General features: G+C 40.8%; 1 protein-coding gene across 2 annotated transcripts in view; it reads right to left on the reverse strand.

Annotated features, from left to right (window-relative positions):
* Positions 1 to 18,427, reverse strand: part of LOC117210927 (heterogeneous nuclear ribonucleoprotein L) — a 157,608-nt gene that overhangs the window by 131,747 nt on the left and 7,434 nt on the right. For both annotated transcript variants that reach the window (XM_033454382.1, XM_033454381.1), the window contains exons 2-3: positions 7,126 to 7,169; positions 4,801 to 4,870 (exon numbers count right to left, since the gene is read on the reverse strand). In XM_033454382.1, the coding sequence (XP_033310273.1) occupies positions 4,801 to 4,870; positions 7,126 to 7,169 (114 nt within the window). The remainder of the gene's footprint in view (positions 1 to 4,800; positions 4,871 to 7,125; positions 7,170 to 18,427) is intronic.

Genomic DNA, 18,427 nt, shown 5'->3' on the forward strand with positions numbered 1-18,427 from the left:
GCATTTTACTCTTCGCATAAATAAAAGAAACCCTTTTTCACAGGAAAGAGTAAAATTCACAGGAAAGGAAGAGTGGAATACGCTATTAAAACGCGCCATGTTTGAATAAAAGATTTTGAATTTCCTAATAAACGTGAAATGGGAAATGGCACCATAACCCGCGGTTAGTTTCATTTCAACCAAAATCAAAACACCATTATAAAACTGTATTATAAGGCTACCATCCAACATAGTCGAAACGAACGTCAAAGGGCCGTTAGTGATTCGAATTTTATTCCACGTCCCTTTCCCAGGGTTCTTTTCCTTTTTTTTATTTTAACGCGATATTTCAACAGCGAAACTCGATGGTTTTCGATGAGACAGGAAACGACGTAGTTCCTATATCGTCAGATGCCAACGAGTCTTAGTAGTTTCAGTTGTTAGTTAGAAATCGGCGGTAAACGCGAAAGAAATGGCATTCTGTACGATCACCTTTCTCCCAAAAGGTGAGCAGGCAAAGGTGGAAGTAGGTCGTGGACATTAAAACACGTCAGCCGGTTGTACCAGATGCTCGCACAATCTACAGTACGAAAACCGCGTAGAACGTCTTGCCACCGCGTATGGGAATATAATTCTAGCTTCGTGTCACTTTGGCACGAAGTAGAGGCCCGCAACTTCGGATATACCGGCCGGTTCCCCGCTTGAAACTTCATTTCGCGACGCAAATTATGGCGGGATAAATTGAACGTTGCGGAGAACGAATTTAACGATTCGGGTAATATAGCTAACCTGACGTAACTTAACGCACGAGAAAATGTATATAGCCGCAGTTAGGATGCTACAGCTCATTGAATGGATCTCTGTAACAAATAGGGCGACGATAGCCAATGGCTGTTATTAGATACCGTGTCGCGATCGGTCAACGTTAAAATACGGCGGTTGCGAATGAGGTTTTCTCGAGAAAGATCTTATCGTTTCTTCCCTGTAGCACGGTTTAGAGTATAGTTAGTGGAGTAACGCGGATTTTATCGACAAACTCATATTTAGCCAAGCGACGGTGGATCGTGGCTCCGCCAATTAAAATATTTTCATTGGACCTATCCAGGGAGATATCGGTGATGCGCGAGCAGCAAACAGCCGCGTATAAATTCGACGAAGCGCCGTCACTCTAAAATAACATTCTAAACCAGCTCGAAGTAACGTAGTTCGGTATTTGAAATAAAAGCACGCTATAGAAAGAGGGAGGGAAGAGGAAAAAAAAAGAGAGCAAAAAGGCGAGAGTAGCTGGTACTAGACGGCAAAGGTGTTAATCTTAATCCGCTGACTCTAACAGGGGCCGGTGGATGAATTATGGCCAGAATTAAAGCGCGCGAAAATTCATGGCTATGTACAACGACCGGTAGGCTGCTTTTCCGCCTACTTGATGCCACGTATAAAGTACAAGGTATGTGTGCACGTAGTATATCCAGACGTTATAATAGTCTGCGCGACGCGACAGGATAGTAAAATTGGTCAAGTTAATGAAGTTTACTTGCTCGAAAATTTCGTATGTAGTTGTATAGAAAATGTATATAGTCGGAAGATAGGAATCTGAAATTGCAGCGACGGTCGCATAAATCTATTTGTGATATACAGTAACGTATCGATATTATTACAGCAGACAGCGTTACAAATTTGAATTTGAAAGCTTGAAATTTGTAAATTTAGATCGAAGAAGTAGAATTTAAAGATTTGAGCTTAAAGTTGCTGTATTAACTCCTGCTACCGTCGAATGTATTAATTTAGAAACTCGCTCAACCATGGACGCTACTGTACGCGACTAGATACGTAGTCGGGAAATCGGCCTCGTATATTATCTCGAACGCACGTTCGCGAATTTGTATTCGATTCGTATACACGCACCGTGAGCCGCGTGATTGATGGTGTCGTTCTTTTGAGCGACGGCGAAAACCTGGCAACGGCTTATTCCATACGTGCCTTCAAAATTTGTCACCTAGACCTCTCTACAGCGAGCTCTAAAAAGTTACGTATACGTTCAAGAGCGTGAAACGCATATATTATCCGGTTGATTCATTTTACTCGTCCGTTACATCCGTCGAGCGTGTAATAGGCTTAACACGCAACTCAGCCAAATTCCGAGCGTTTAGCTAAATTCCGCGCAAATACGATGATGTATCGGCTTATTCGTTCTAATTGTGCCGAAAATACGAGGTGAGTCGTCGCGTGAGCACACCGAGAAATTCCAAGTGCACTATCCGACAAACGCCTGGTGTTTGCGCAGAGCCGACACACGTGCGCCCAAGTGTGCAACAGACTTAAAGGCGAACATTTAGCGTACATTATATCCCAGTTCCAATAAATTCCTCGCGTTACAGTGATGAATAGAACGTGGCTTGCAGGCGCAATGTATTCGCTTCTCTGTAAGTTTTCTTTCGTACGATACGAGCTTGTTTATCGAATCATGCGACTAACAACGAAATAGAGCAAATTGCTACAAACTCGTGAAACCAGAGATGTTTAGAAGGCAACCTATCGAGCTTCGTTTCGAACATGACGTTTATCAGCTCCGAACCGACCGCCAAAGGTTTCCACGTCATCGAGAACAATTTGCATATCTCGGTTAAACCAAATGCAAGAAATCGAACGGTTCGACGTTCGAGCTACACCTTGAGAAAATATCGATAAGATATCGCGAAATGCCATAATATTTAAACGTTATAGATATCAGCTTTCGAAAGCTGCTCCGTGCTGTTGCTTTTCCGTATTGCTGACTCGGTCCAACGAAACGCCGAGGAAGATTTTAATAAACGATCCTAAACGTTTTACTTCTCCAACAGACTTATACGTAGATACCTATTATCCAACGTCCAGGATATGAAAAATGAAATCCTCTCTAACTTTCTTCGTTCGAATTCGTATTCAAGCGGGATTATGAAAAGCGGAAGCAACGTGGGAAAAATAACGAGTACGGAGGAGAATCGAGGAACTTCGTTCCTCTCTTTTAGTTTCTCGCCAATGGACAATGTTTTCCCTCGAGGAGAAGTTTTTAATCAAATTACGAAACCGAAAACTTATATTGGAGAAACCGTTCGGTCTGATATCTTCCGACGAGTGTCTCTCGCGTGTCTCTCCGCTTACGCGTTACGTGTCATTAAATCACATCGCTGTGAATCATGACAAAGGGTGATTCGTGGCGGAGAGAAAGCTACCCTACGTGGCAACCGTCTTCCTGGCCTCCATAATAGAACTACATAAGTGCGTATAAATCGACGCGAGTCGAGTCTATGGTTAGACCGTTCGAGATATGGCAAGATTATAATTTTAAGATGGATATTTATGCGAGAAGTCAGAGGCAGAAGTGTAATATACAGAGCGTTTCATTTAAAGACGAGTAAGAAGATAACACAGACGACAGAAAGTTCTAGGATAAGTTTAGAAAAGAAACTATTTGCAACAATGTTCGCTACATTTTTCCGTACTTTTCTACGTACTTACGAAATTGATTGATGTAGCTTCTGGTTCGTTGGCCGAGACTTTGTTACTCGTTTTCACGAGTATCGAAGTATCGCATCGACTTTCTAACATTCCTCGTATAGTTTATGGATAATTGAAATAGAATTGTTGGTTATCCTAGGAGAAACAAGCGAGACAGATAGACCGTGTCGGAAATACAAGTAAAAACGTCGAAGAGACGGTGAACGAAAAGGAAACGAGAAGGATGCTTTGCAATGAGAACGCGGCGCGTAAAAGCTTTCGGTTTGGAGACTCTTTAATTAGTGCGTCTGCCGTGTAGATAACGACAAAAAGTAAAAGGAAGAAAAAAGAAAAGAAAATAAGCATTGTGACCGGAGAGCTATGCGAAGACTCGTAAATGGATGGAGTGCGAACAATGCCAGATCGCACAGGCATCGACCATTCGTGAGACAGAAACAGCGACAGGGCTCATCTATTATTGGCGCAAAACAGAAATAAAATGCAGTGCGACGGCCTGCGAAACGTATGGTGCTCGCGTTGTGCCAACAACTTTTGTCCTGCCATTCGTTTCCAATACTTTTCCATTTCTGCTTTAGCTTCACCTTTCCCCCTCCCTATCGTTTCTCCCCTTTCGATCTTTGTTTTACAACTCTTTCTCTCGCACGTCATCGATAACGTAATTGTCTAGTGGTCACGATCGTCCAGCGTAGGTCGTGTCAAGAGTCATCGAAACAAGCGTCTTGCTCATCCTTTTGATCCGTTTTAACAGGCGTATGCGAAATACGCGCAGAATCCGATGATCGCATTTACAAACATTCGCGTCGATGAATCACGCACAGAAAATACAATATGTTCGAAAGTTCAAAGGCACCGCGTATGAATTTATAGGTATATCGAACAAATACCGTCTATACGCGTAAGTACCATCGATAGAGCAGATATAGCGAGGTTGTAAAATCGACCAGATGTTAAAGTTTATATGTTCCAAGAGTTGAAACAATAATGTGAAATATATCGACGTAGATGCTCGAGATGTTCATCAGGATCGTGTCTATTGATAATTATTTCATTCTTTATAGTACATACGTTTAATAAATGACGTCTAGTATACAATCTGGAAAGCAGATCCTATTATAGAAATATACAAAGTGCTATTTTTCAAGCGATACGCGCATTTCATACGTCGATTCTCGATTAACCTTCGCAACCGAGAAAATTCACGATATTTTTAAATAAACGTGTTTAAGGAATATCGACGATTAATCTTTCGATCTATAACCTCGCTAGTATATCTTCTCCATCGAGTATAAAGATAACACGAAACTTTTTTTTAAAAAAAACACTTACCACAGTGATGGGGTAGACCGGGTTGATAATTGTAAAGAGGAGAACGTGGTTCGGTTTATTATTGTCTTCTCTGAAAAAGAAAAAACACAACGTGCGATCAACGTTCGTTCCACGTGTTTTATTAATCGTTAAACCTACACGTGGCAATTTTTCTTTACGATAAACTCGCTGAGTAATGGTAACAATTTAATCGTTGGAAACGCTAACTCGATATATCTCGGCTTTGTATCGCGCCACGCGAACCCTTAGCGAGTCACGGTAGCAACGAAAAATTCCGCATTTCCAGAGATGAAGAAGGGTGTGAGGGGCTCGACACGTTGAATTCAAGTCAAATTGCATCAGCCGGTGCACAGTTGGCGAAATTTTTTTATTAAATCACAAGTTGCGCGTGTCGAAGGATTCAAGCACGAATATTCGATTAACCGGAAAGAGAAACGAAAGAAAAATCGCAATCCGGTAATTTTCTTCCGAGATTCAGCGCGATACAACGAAGGGGAATCGGCTATTGAAGGATAGCTGGCTATACATTTTTCATGCCTGACATCAATAGATTCCCTCTCCTTCCTTTCTCTCTCTCTCTCTCTCTCTCTCTCTCTCCACTTCTATCTCTCCCATTTTGGCCTCTCTTTGCAACCAATTGGAAATTCAACCACCTATCCATTTTTCCACGAGAAGAAAAAGAACAGAGAGAGAGAGAGAGAGAGAGGAGACATCTCTGGTGTTTCCGTTCTGCAATTCAAAGTGACCAATTCTCTGGCGAATCTGTTGCTTCTACTCTAAACGATTAAACTTCGTTCCTCGAAAAACCTTCGAGTAGAACGCAAACGTAGAAAAGAGACGACAAAACGCGGAGTAAAAAAATTGGTCGTCCTATCGGATAGATTCGTTCCCTTGGTCCTCGTTCCTTTCTATTCTAACGCTATAATAATTCTGGCCTTAACGCTTCTAGGAGTATGTAAATGTACGCAAAACTTCGTTTGCGTGAAAAAAATGCATGAATCTCTTTTTATAACTACGCGTAGGTGAAACGTTTAAGCATAAACAAAACGATTGTGGATCGAATTTGCTCGTTTATACAGTTACACGTCGTTTATAACAAGTGATTCGAAACTTGACGCTTTATGTGTTCTAGGTTCTAAAATCTAAACGTTCAATACCGAGTGAGAAGCATACAACGAATTAAGAACTTTTAGTATGGAAAAACTGCAGGGAAATAACACGAATCACATTATCTACATTTTTAAGGAGAACAGTTTGAAAATTCAGTTCGTCGTCGATCAATCCCACGTTGGTAAAAATTGTTCTATTCTCTCCATAATCTTTTTAGTACAAAATAGCATTAAAATCAAAGAACCAAACAAAAAAGATAAAAAGAAAAGTTTATCGTGCTTTTCTACAGTTATCTTCGTATCGATTCGATAAATTGCTTTGTATTATCCTAGTTGAAGCTCCGTCGATGTAAATTAATCGTTGCGACCATGCGAAATTATCCGCACAATGTTAACGTCGAAGTATTTCTAGCACTTTTTGTTTCGACTTACTACATACTCAAAGATTTAAACGAACAAACCGACGACTGACCAGCGTGGAATTGACCAGTGATAAGGACGAAAAGATGCGTATGATGAAATTAATTAAAACGTTGCAGACGGTTACCGAAATTTCAGACGGATCCGATGCGTCGACACGGGCCAAGTCTAATAATAAGAAGTTAACTCGAGCGTTAAGCGTGATTCAGAGCGGCAAGAATTCGCTATCAAGCGATATTCGCCTCTCTATGGAACTTGCGTTAACTTTCATTCGCCAATGAGATGTTCTAACGAGAGAACTCGGCGAAGAGACACATTTTGCCGTTTCGCCCCGGTCCAATGTGACTCGATGAATCATACGAACCGATTTCGAAACTTTCGACAAAATAATAACTCCTGCTTCGTCGTGAGTAAAATTTATCATATTTCGCTTCTGTTCGAGCCTTAGACTGGCCGATCGACTTTGTCATTTTTCTATATCGTACGATATTGTCTTTCTACGCTACGCTCTTAATTAGAGTGCTAGTTTCGCTATAGCGGGACCTTATTCTCGAACAAAACAGATTGTTAGATAAGGTAATGGGTCAACGCAACGCTACATTATGAGATCAATTGTTGAATGAGGACAAAGAGAACGAGTGTATATACGCGGTATTGTAATTAAGATATTGTTCAAAACGATTATACTCTGATCCATTTATCCGAATGCAAATTCCCCGATCGTTTGAAACATCTACGTTATCATGAAAAAGCAGAAATTTCAAGGTTCAATTAATATGAATTTTATGTAACGTACCTTTTACGTCGTGGTTCGTCTCCATACCCGCCATACTCGTGATTCTGAAACAAACGTAATCAAACGTTTTAGCAAAATACCGACAACGTATTTACTACATACGATGCTGTGGAAAAATGTTAGACCATCTACCATAGATGGAAATGTCCTACCTTTCTTCGATATATAGCACTGTAGAAAAATGTGAAATCATCTACCATAAATGGAAATATTTCGCTTTTAAAAATGAATAAAAGAACACGTGATGTTACTTTAATTCTATATATACATATGTATGTAGTGTATGACACACGGATCAGGACTCTATTTACTACAACATTTTCAAAGAATTCTGTGAATCACGAGAAGCCATGAACAGGTACCGTTATAAAGGAATTACTTTAACGTTATATTCCATATATGCAGACACATGGAGATCTTTTTTAAAAGCATATTCAATCGCCATTATAATAGATGGTTCGAGATATTTCCACGATACTGTAACATAACCAGTAAAAGTATGGAAACGCTACACGTGTACCATAAAAGTCGAGAGTCTTAAAAAGTTATTTTTTATTGGTAAAAAATTCTTTTGGCGATAATTTATCGAAATTAACTGCTACAGCTAACTGATAAAATCAGTAAAAAAAATCAGTATAGCTACAGCTGTAGAACTGAGTCTAAATTTTTTACTGTCAGTATACCTATGGACGTTCTAAACGCTCGTAAGTATTCGGAATAGCAAATGCGATATATAAAGGAGAAAAAGAAAAGCTCGGAGAAAAATCTGGCAGTGGTTTGCATGGAAACAAGATTCTTCGAAAAATCTGCGATTCAATCACGACGATTGTACACGAGCGTGGTTGTGAGTTCGCGAGCAGCTTCCATTCGCCTTGCGCATATCGTTGCTCTTCGTACTGGTCGAATCGATTGCATAAGAGAAATTCACGCTGCGATTTTGGCTGAATTTCGATGGTGCGCGATGTCACTGGGGATGCGTACTCGGGCAATCTATTAATACACGTCCACGCGTCTTTTTCCGACAGCACCGAAAGCGACGGAAATAGTACGGCGAGACACTTTAGGGACTGGTAGGTGTTGCATATCCTACGTAAACCCTTAAAGCGCAAACGAAATATCGCTTCCATCGATTATAGAGAAATAGCGTGTCGGTGCTTGGTTGCTTTAAACACGATTTAAGCGAAACTTGGGCACGTATGAAATATAGCCCGATATATCTCCACGATATCGAGTATTGTAAATAGTGGAAATACATGGTACGTATATAAACTACCGTTATGAATGTCACAATGGAATTTTACTAGCGAAAAATCTGACGATGCGAATGGAACGAAACGCTTGTGAATCTCACTTTGTGAAACTATGTTCCAAAATATGGTACTTGATATGGAAAAGGATGGAAATGTACGTGGAGTGACTTTATTCTTCAAGTTCGACGACACACGCGGTTCCTTATTTTAGGAGATTTTTCACACGGCTTGAACTTTTACTAATTGTCGTGAAAAATTGACCGTAGGAGTTAAAGAAACAAACATTTCTTTGAAACGTGTTCGGAAATTTGCGTTAACGATTCTTCCATAAAAGATTATTAAAAGAAATGTTTACTTTTATTTCGATTAAGGTATTTAAGACGTTATTCTTATCTGAATATTATAACGAGTACTGTTGCATATTTCACTCGCTTTTGCATATTATACATATTCTTGCGCATTCGTATTTCTTATGAACGCATAAAGATTCACAATCTGATGACAGGTGTTACTAAAACAGAATGAAATTTAGCACGATGAATGATAACGCTGTAGAGAAACAAAAGAGCATTATAATTTTGAGCACATGCAAATTTTCCATGATAAACTGTACAAGGGTTGCTCCGATAATGGCTTAAGGGAGTGTTTCATATTTATAACGTACGATTTAAGCTGGCGGCTATACTACGCTGCATGGAAATAACGTTTAATCGTAACAGAAGAAAATTGTACGGTCTCGAGTCATTACGTTTTAACGGAAAATAATCCAGTGTAGTGGATTCGGAGAAATAGTGAGAAAGAGAGAGAGAGAGAAAGCTTCAGCTGGAAAAACTAACATGAAAAGACTTACAAAGAGGTCGTGAAAAGGGCCGTATAATTGAATGGACGAGTTTCTTCTGGTAGAAATTAACATTCGTTATTCATCGTTGGGAGCGGCCCCAATTAACTGGTCTTCTGTGCCGAAAGGCAGTCGGTAAATATCGTTTAAATTTCAATTCGAGTTTCTCGTCGCATTGTTGTTTCGCCAATCTATTTTTGAAGTGTTGCAAACAGAGGCGTGTTGATTAAATTCCATCGTGACTTCCGCGTCAATTTTTATTGCGAGCGTCGATAAAGTTTCAGCGGAAAAATCGAAAAAGTTGGAATTTCCTATCAAAACGAACGAACGAACGAAAGAAAGAACGAGAGTCGTCGACAATTTGCAACTTTCCAGGTGTTCGGAGAATCGGCGCAGACTGTGCCAAGTATTGGAAAGGTGAGACATTAAGAGAATAATCTCTTCTCTAATAGGATTAACGCTCCGATTCGCTCGAGTAAACTTTAAGCGCATTGCGCGGATTATTCGGAAAAGAATACACCGGGTCGACGAATTAAACGTTACGCTCTCAAAATACCGAATCGATCGTCGTCCTTTCTTCTTCACTGTGAAAAAATCGATTCGATCGACCGTCGTGATAACCTCGTTTAAAAACGCGTCGGTCTGTCTGCTGCTGCGTGCAACGTTGAACAAGAAACTCTAACGGAGTAGATCGAGCCGATCGGTGAAACGTTTCCAAATATCCTCGAGGAACAAGAGGAATAAGATGTAAAAAGAGTCGGCGCGGGCTTGCGTCCAAGTAAAATCTCGTTGAGAACGGAAAAAAACGGAAGAAGAGGAAAAGGAGAAGAGGAAGCTATCGGCGGGAACGCGGTCCAAGATTTCTGACGGTATGTCGCATCGTCATATAGACTGCATAGTATCGCAGTTACGAAGCGCGGTGAATCCCACGTAGAATCCGTAATACGTTGTTATAAACATAACTCGGCGTTGGCCGCTGGCCAACCACGTGGTTTCACGCTCAATGGATCACGCCTGACCGCCACGAAAAAAATACCGTCGTCGACGCTCTCGTTTTCTGATAAATTTTCGCGAGATCTATAGCTCCGATGATTCGCCGCCGTGATTTCATTTCCGGAACTGTCGGCGCGATCGAGGTTGTTCATTTTGTCCTCGTTGTTTTACGACCGAACAACAATACGCAAGGTGTTCTGCGTTTTTCATATACGATCGTAATTGCAAAGAAAATTTTATATTTTACGAGAATTCGGTTTATTCCAAGGATTAATTCGCGCTGTGAAATATACATTATAAGATATGAATATGTATTAGGATTATACAGATGCGAGTATTCAGGAATATATTTCCTGTTGAAGTATTAAAAAGTTCGTTATTATTGGCCTTGTTATTTTAGAATACAGAGGAAACGAAATTCATATATGAAAACACTTATCACGTATATAACCTTGTATATATTATTTATGGTCTTTATAATCGGAATCGTAATTACAATCGAGAAGCGAAGAGTCACATTTCTCGGCAAATACTAAAAGGTCCATTCGTATTATTTTTCGTATTCGCGAATCAAACGAAATATATGAAAATATTTTATCCGTATAGAGTTTTCATGGATTATACTCTTATTATATCAAAATAAAGAGCTGTGCTTGTAACTCAACTCTGCTACACAATTCGTTAATATCATCTTTCGTATTCAAGAACATAAACCAAGCGAAATAGACGAGAATATTTATATACATACGCGCATACGTATACAAATTTCACAGTCGTCGTATTGTTATCGCGATAGAGAAGCGAATGCTTACGTTTGATTCGCGTACCGGGCGGAAACGTTGGAGTAGAAACGAGTAGAATGAAAACAAGGTGAAGATGTCGTAGATCGTCCCGGGAGTCAAGGAGAAAGTCGATTGGCCGGCTGCCAGCCACGTGCTGATAAAGAGATTAACAGCAAGAACAATGCTTATGCTCTGTAATGACTTAGTTTCTACATCGAACCAACTTTCTCGAGAACCATATACCACCACCACCACCCCCCCTCCCAACTAGAAACACCGACGAAACAACGAACCACCGGTTATTCCGTCCATTTGTTTCCAAGCTCCGCCTCGATTTTACTTATCGTTCATTAGTTTCGGCCACGCCAAGGTTGCGTTTCATGAAACCGCTAATTCCCGACTTAATTTCCCAAGCCTTCTACTACACAGCCTACGAACGATATTACTCTGTTTTTTTCAAGAGTGCAAAAGCTGGCCCGAAGAAACTTTTTACCTCGCCTCACGGTTGCATTGAAATTTCCCAATGAACAACGCTCTTAAGCGCCGCAAGTTCTGCCCCGCAATTTTCTCCCGTTTTTATTACCCTAACCAGCGTCGGGTAGACGTCGTTGATGGAATTAAGGCGAGGTACGTGGAAAGTTTCATCTTAGGAGACCTCGCTAAAGATGCCAGTGTGCAGCCACGAGGCTGTAAGTAAGTAATTCATAGCGGACAAGATAATTGGGCCACCGCGATTCTCCTATAGAGAAAGGGTCTCCTCTCTGTACGCGTACACATGACCACGACCTCTGAGAACCGCTTTAACGTTTAACCCCTTTGCCTATGAATTCTTCAACGAGTTGCATACACCACGTTAGAACGCTGTTTACACGATCTATTCAGCTACGTTACAGTTTCCGTAAGCCACGTGCGTTCGAACGTACAACACGTGGGTCATAGAACCTTGCACGCCGAAAGATACCAAGGACAGATCTCTGCCTGTAGACACGCGATGACGTTAACAGCAGAGATTAAGGCAAATTTAAATTTCGTATTTCAGATGTGCATCGCGAATGATTCATCCACGGTGAAAGGTGCGAAGGTTGGTTTCGCTTGCCTTTCATCCAACCGGTGAACAATCTAGCGCCCGGTATCTACATTTAATGAATCGAACGGATAATGGAATCCTAAACTATCAAGTCGACGTTTCTTTATCCTTTTTTAACGCTGTACCACATATTTCTGCTAGCGCTAAGTTAAAGAATTCGACCATCGAACTTATATAAGTCTACCAGAGTTTTCAACTTTCACATTCACTGTGAACCAACCGTCCTGTCAGACACATACAAAATCGTCACGTTGCATTAATCGATCCAATCACGTAGCAGTTGCAGTTATACAAAGGTTCGTGTATGGATTTTAATGTTTGATTAGTGAAATCCATTTATCATAATGCTTAGATTACGGTTGGAGTATCGACCTTGTTGTCGTCAGACAAGCGACAGGTAAAAAACGAAAGAAAAAGTGAGGGACGAACGAGGGGGAGTAGAGAGAAAATGCGTCCCTCTGAAACTGGCATCAGAGCATGAATGGATATTAAAGTCCTCGAAGAGGGTGAAGATGGGGATCGAATTTTTTGTCCGAAAGAAATTATAATATCAGTTGCAACACGGTACACCGAGATCTCGCGAAATTATTCTGTGCACGTTCCCGAGCATTAATACTCGTTCAACGGTATATCGTCCGGAGAAAAAAATTCATTTGCCTCGTTCGATACTTTCTAATATCTTCCAACGATTAGACTGCAGAAACCAGACTATGTAAATGATTGATAGAAGTTTTTCCGCGACCTCCTTTCGCGCAAAGCTTGACACACTTCCGAAAAAGATTATACGAAAAAAAAATCAAGCATTTAAAGAGATATTCTTTGCAGTCAATTATAGTGAAACAATTTTGAATAGATTGCACGCGATCGTTGAGAAAAATTGAGCATTCGAGAACGTTTCCGTCACGATGTACTTAGCACGCTACTCTAATCCATCGTTATTAAATAAGTATATATAATAATGTTGTAAAAGGGGTGACGACATGCTGTCACGTCAGAGTAGTATAATTTAGTATAGGCTATGTACGACTGTCGAAGAAAGTCGAGCATTCGCAGAACCACGAGGTTGTAGTCGATCATAGTCAAACAATTTTGGACGATGAAATATCGTAACGACACGAAACTGTCATACCCTGTCATAGGAATAGATCGCACGATCTAGTACAGTACAGTTAACCACAAGTACAGTTAAGTCTAATCACCGCAGTAAGGCGATTCAGTCGATCCTAAATCATTGTCGACGTGGCAGAACCTTTTCGTTCCGACCAATTGAATGTGAACGCAATTATTAGAGCAGAACAATGCGCGCAGCCAACAGGCCGCGAGGGCAGCTTCGTTCCTGCGTTTGCGGCAAACACAAAACAACGAGTTGTTCGATATTAGGAGGAAATGTATTCGATGAACGGCATTTTCTTTGGTGAACTCGCTGGGTTTGTACGCGAAGAATTCCATCGCGCAAACATTAACGCGGAATTCTTTATACTCGCTCACTGTGATTTGCAACGGTACCTTTCTAAAATGAGAAAAAGAACAATCGTGTGGAATCCCCGTAATAAAATACCCGTTTGCAAAGGAATTCGAATTTGACAGGAATGTTTGGCGGTCGAAACTATTCGCTTGACGGCATACGAACTTCGTCAATGTAATTTATATTTCGCTGAAACATTTTAGGACGAGGTGCCGTAGAAAAGTATAAAACACGTCGTAAACTGGACACGCAAGGTTTACGACCTTGAACCGACAATGCCTTTCATTGGCCGTAATTTGTCCCGTTGTGTATAATAAGCTAACAACCGCTAAAGATATCATAAATCTAATTCAACACCGTCCTACTCTCGCCAGTTTGTAATATTTGCCAGTCAGGCTAGTTTGCTGGCCATCCACAGATTATCGATCCGAAATAAAACTAGGATAAGCAAAAACCTTCGGTTAATCGCGACGAAAGTTCCGTAGGATTTTTACGTCACAAGTAATACCCATGGCAGAACGAACTTTGAATGTTCCGCTATTGGCTTCAGGCGACGAACTTAAGACCAGATTTATACGGCGAAGAAACGAAGACAGGCGCATAACTGTTCGTTAGAGAAAACATCGATGTATCGAACACGTGGACAGACAATCTGCAAGACGTGGAATCTTCCAATTCGTAAGTCGGAATTGCCATTACGTTTGGAACTGCATTCAAATTTTTAACGAAATCGATAAATAATATAAGAAACATGTAAACAACGAAGAGAACACCAAAATGATCGAAGAAACAACTTCATCTCCAAGGTTCAACGACCGTGCGATATTTACAGAGGGGAAATCAAACATCATATTTGTCAATTTTATAAGATATAGTCGACAGTGAAATGCCAAGGTATGAAGGCAAATATTTACACTACGAACCAAGGCAAAATATCGACGAAACAACATATATGGAAATGTACAGGAATTTCTACTATAATTCAATCTGTGTCACCAAACAGAAACGTCAACGGTACATGCGATTTCCGTATCAATCCGCGTATTTTCGTATCACGTTCGCCTATAGTTTGCATCTTCGCGCGACAGACGATTGTTATATGACTATTGCATTTTCGCGGCTTGTATTCGTATTTCGTATTTGCATAGACAAATAGGAAGGAAAGTCATCCTGGAAAATCAGCAAAGCCGTATTACGCAGAAAATGGACTCTTCGTTGCTTCCGTTTCCAACCGACCGGGTCATTTTCAGCGAAACAATCCTTCCCCCCCCCTCTCTCTCTCTCTCTCTCTCTCTCTCTCTTTATCTCTGTCTTTCTCCGCTATAATTCTAAAGACGAGTCTCATGGCGAACGAGCAAAACTGCTGAAAATGGGAAAGAAGGGATGCATAGCGAGACCGCCAGCCTTTATCGACGAATATTCCACGCGTTCTAATTTCATTTTGCTCGCCTTACTAACTCCTCGACGACCTTAATCTCGCTCAACTCGCCGCCGTGAAATTTCACGCGAGTTTGCACGGGACGCTCAAGGTGCACGCGCCTCGCGAGCATTCAACAGAGTCGGGTGTAAACAAGCGATAACGAGTTACTACCACGACAGAGTTCAAGATTTCCGCCGATAAAGCCTCTTTATTAAATAGAAAGCGACGCAGAACCACGCAAATTGGTTCGAGTGTGAGAGCGCTGCCATAAGGTTCGCTATCGATTTCGGGATAACTTTATGTAAGCGGAAAATCAAACTACCATGAGAAACTTTACGCTGGAGCCAGTAAACGAAACGTAGAATTTCTATTAAACAAGATTAAAACGAAAGGTACGCGAGAAAATACATAATTCCAGGATTTATCCATATATTTTAGAAAAATATCATTCAAATTTTCGAAGAAGAACGCGTCGCTGTGAATTTACAGATCTATGAAAAATTCTGAATTTGTCATGTTGATTCGTTTACCTTGATTATCGTCGTTGGTTTGTTTGATTAGCAATATACTTACTGTTAAGTGTGTAAATACTGTTCGAGATTAAATATCTCTGTCACGATGTTCAAACGATTGATATTTTAAATGTGATAAGCGAAATTTCATTTAATGCCCGATTATCTGAACTCCTATCGATTGAATCTGTCGATCTGGACGTAAACGTACACATAAACAAAAAATGATAGGTAGTGAGGAAAATTAAACCAACGAGTAAAATTGGTAAACTGTTATATATGTCGGAGAGGGAAGGACAGCGGGACTTTCCGTCGGGAATGCTGGGAAAAACCTTCCATCACCATAGTCAAGATTTTAATGTTTAAGGGTTTAATAACCAAGGGTTCAGGTTTAAGGTGACATAACGGGTCACCAGACGTAGCCACGGTCACGGGAGGGCCGCGTACCTGACAGAGGTACGGAATGATTTTATGACTCTCCTTGAAAACAAGGATTAACCCGAGAAGCGGGGACAGAAGTATATAAGGGTAGGTTCATCTGGATTCAGGGAGTTTACAGTTACTTAGTCGTTGAGCGAATTGCCGAGTAAGTCACGCTGATACTGGTCTTCCCGTGGACCGTGGATTCGTTATCGAACTTGGATTCGTTGTCACCATCATCTCGGACATCCTATTGCCGTTACTCATAGCCTCTTGTAGTGCCCACATTCGCACTGATAAACACTAACCACATCCGCGACGGTAAAGTAAGCAAAGGTTCATAGAACGCCCCAAAGTGCCAACCCGACTCCGACATATAAATTGTTTATTTGCCAACGAGTTTAGGTACATGTACAGTACTTGTAAATGCGATATATCAATCCTCCATACAATATAAAGGAAGACAGGTGTTAAGTAAAACTTTGCATACGAGAATTTGCTATCGAAGGGTATTTAATTTTCCTTGGTCACGGAAGCCAATCTGCCGGAGGTCTGTATTTCAGGTTCAGCCATACGTGTACACTGGAGAACGTCCATCAATAAACGAGCTTTAATACCGATTCTTAAGAAAGAATGCGATGCTTTCTGCTCGCGGTATAAAGCGAAGCTTTCATATGAAAGTACGATAATTGAAAAGCGCGAGAGGTTGGGGGAGAGGCCAGTATGTGCAAAAACATATTGAAAATCGACGTCTGTTTCCGAACAAAGAGAAACAAAAACGCTGGCCAACGAATTCTCACGAAACGTGGTACGATCGTTTCTATCGAGCTTTCGTACATCGTGTATCGTGTATCGGCAACTTACCCAACAATATAGAAAGTAATTCACATACGAAAAATGGGCTTTTAGCGAGATTAAAAGTCTCCAAAATCTTCCGAATTCGTCGACTCGGCGAATGGATAACGTAGGTTTTAAATCAGAGATAAAATATTTTATCACCGAAATATTGGCTAATGCCCGATTTTGGTTTACGACGAAGACGAAACTGCTTCGTGGTCGAGTCGTACTCGATGCTAATTGCAAACGCAATAGCACGTTCCTCGGCTTCGCGTAATTAGGGTTCTCCACGTCGCACGGTACTTAACAGTTGTCTATTAATTATACCGAATCGATAGCTTCTCTATAGTCGCAATCAATGGCAGCTGATCGTCAGAAAATTGAACAATCGCAGCAACTTCGTTCCAATTATTCTTCGCGAACAACTCGATCGATTTAATTAATCAAAATAACAGACAGTTAGCGAATGCTAATGGCTACGACTTATCCAATTCTCAAAATATCGTCGTAGAAAACGGAAGTTGATAACTTTCCGATAGAGGCTTGGTTAACTTGCAGAAGCTGACACGCTGCAACGGAGACGGAAGAGTAAGTTTTCACGGGGAAACCGTGAATTCCTTAGGGCGATTGATATTCTTCCTCTGTGTCACGGAGAGACCGACAAATTTGCCGCCTCGAGCAAATAATCACACGTCCCAGGACCGCGGATGGTCCAATAAATTTCCCCGGCTACGACTACTTTAACTCGAACATCCTACTCAACGTATTCGCTGTCGGAAATCGCGAATGAATGATGTCTGGCCGTGTCTGCTTCTAACGTATCCATGGCTTACCTATGATTTTCTCGATGCGTTCGGGCAAATGTTCGGAATACTCGAGAAGAGCACAATAGCTCTTTCAATATGACATATGTACGTCAAAAAACGTATTCGATGCGACACAAAGCATTCTCAGCATAACAGGACAAAGAAAAAAGATTTATCGATATGGTATTATTAAAAAAGCTATAAATTTACTAGATATAGGATCGCCATTGAAATACATCTCATTTGATTCCGTCAAACGCGTCATCCTGACATTACGCAACAACATCTTTTGACAGCTCTGCTCCACAAAGAAATTTTACGCTAACGAGAACGAACCTTTATTTCGGTACGGTTATTTCGGGAACTCGCGTGCAGAAGTAACGGGTGAACGGGGGGGCCGGGGAAAAGATACGTGCACCTTCTTCTGGAAATTACGCTTTTCACGATTTTCAGTCCAGTCCTCTGGTGACACGATGGATATCGGGCACGACGAATCGTCGGAACGCGATGGAATAATCTGAAAACGTAAACGTTTCGTCGGCTGCGTTTCACACCGACCTTCCCTTATCACAGAAAATTTGTATTAATATATTCTGTGTATTGTAAGGAATATTTTGAGATTTTATTAACACTATAACAAGAGACAAATGCCATACGTATTATAACGAGATATAATTGGTTATACCGAGAAGAGTGTCAACAAATATGAAAATAAATATAGAAATCGCGAGACGTTTACTGCAAACGTATCGTTGAGTGTTATAAAGCAAACATATAAAAGGAGGCTGTTAGTTACACGTTAGAGGTATAGCAAGGACGTGGCAGGTTTATGCCACGGTCAAGAACAATCGCTATTTTCGAAAAATAGAATTTTAGCACTTTGGTGGCTGCC

Source organism: Bombus bifarius, unplaced genomic scaffold (genome assembly GCF_011952205.1).
Source record: "Bombus bifarius isolate JDL3187 unplaced genomic scaffold, Bbif_JDL3187 scf7180000008213, whole genome shotgun sequence".
In the NCBI taxonomy this organism is placed as follows: domain Eukaryota; kingdom Metazoa; phylum Arthropoda; class Insecta; order Hymenoptera; family Apidae; genus Bombus; species Bombus bifarius.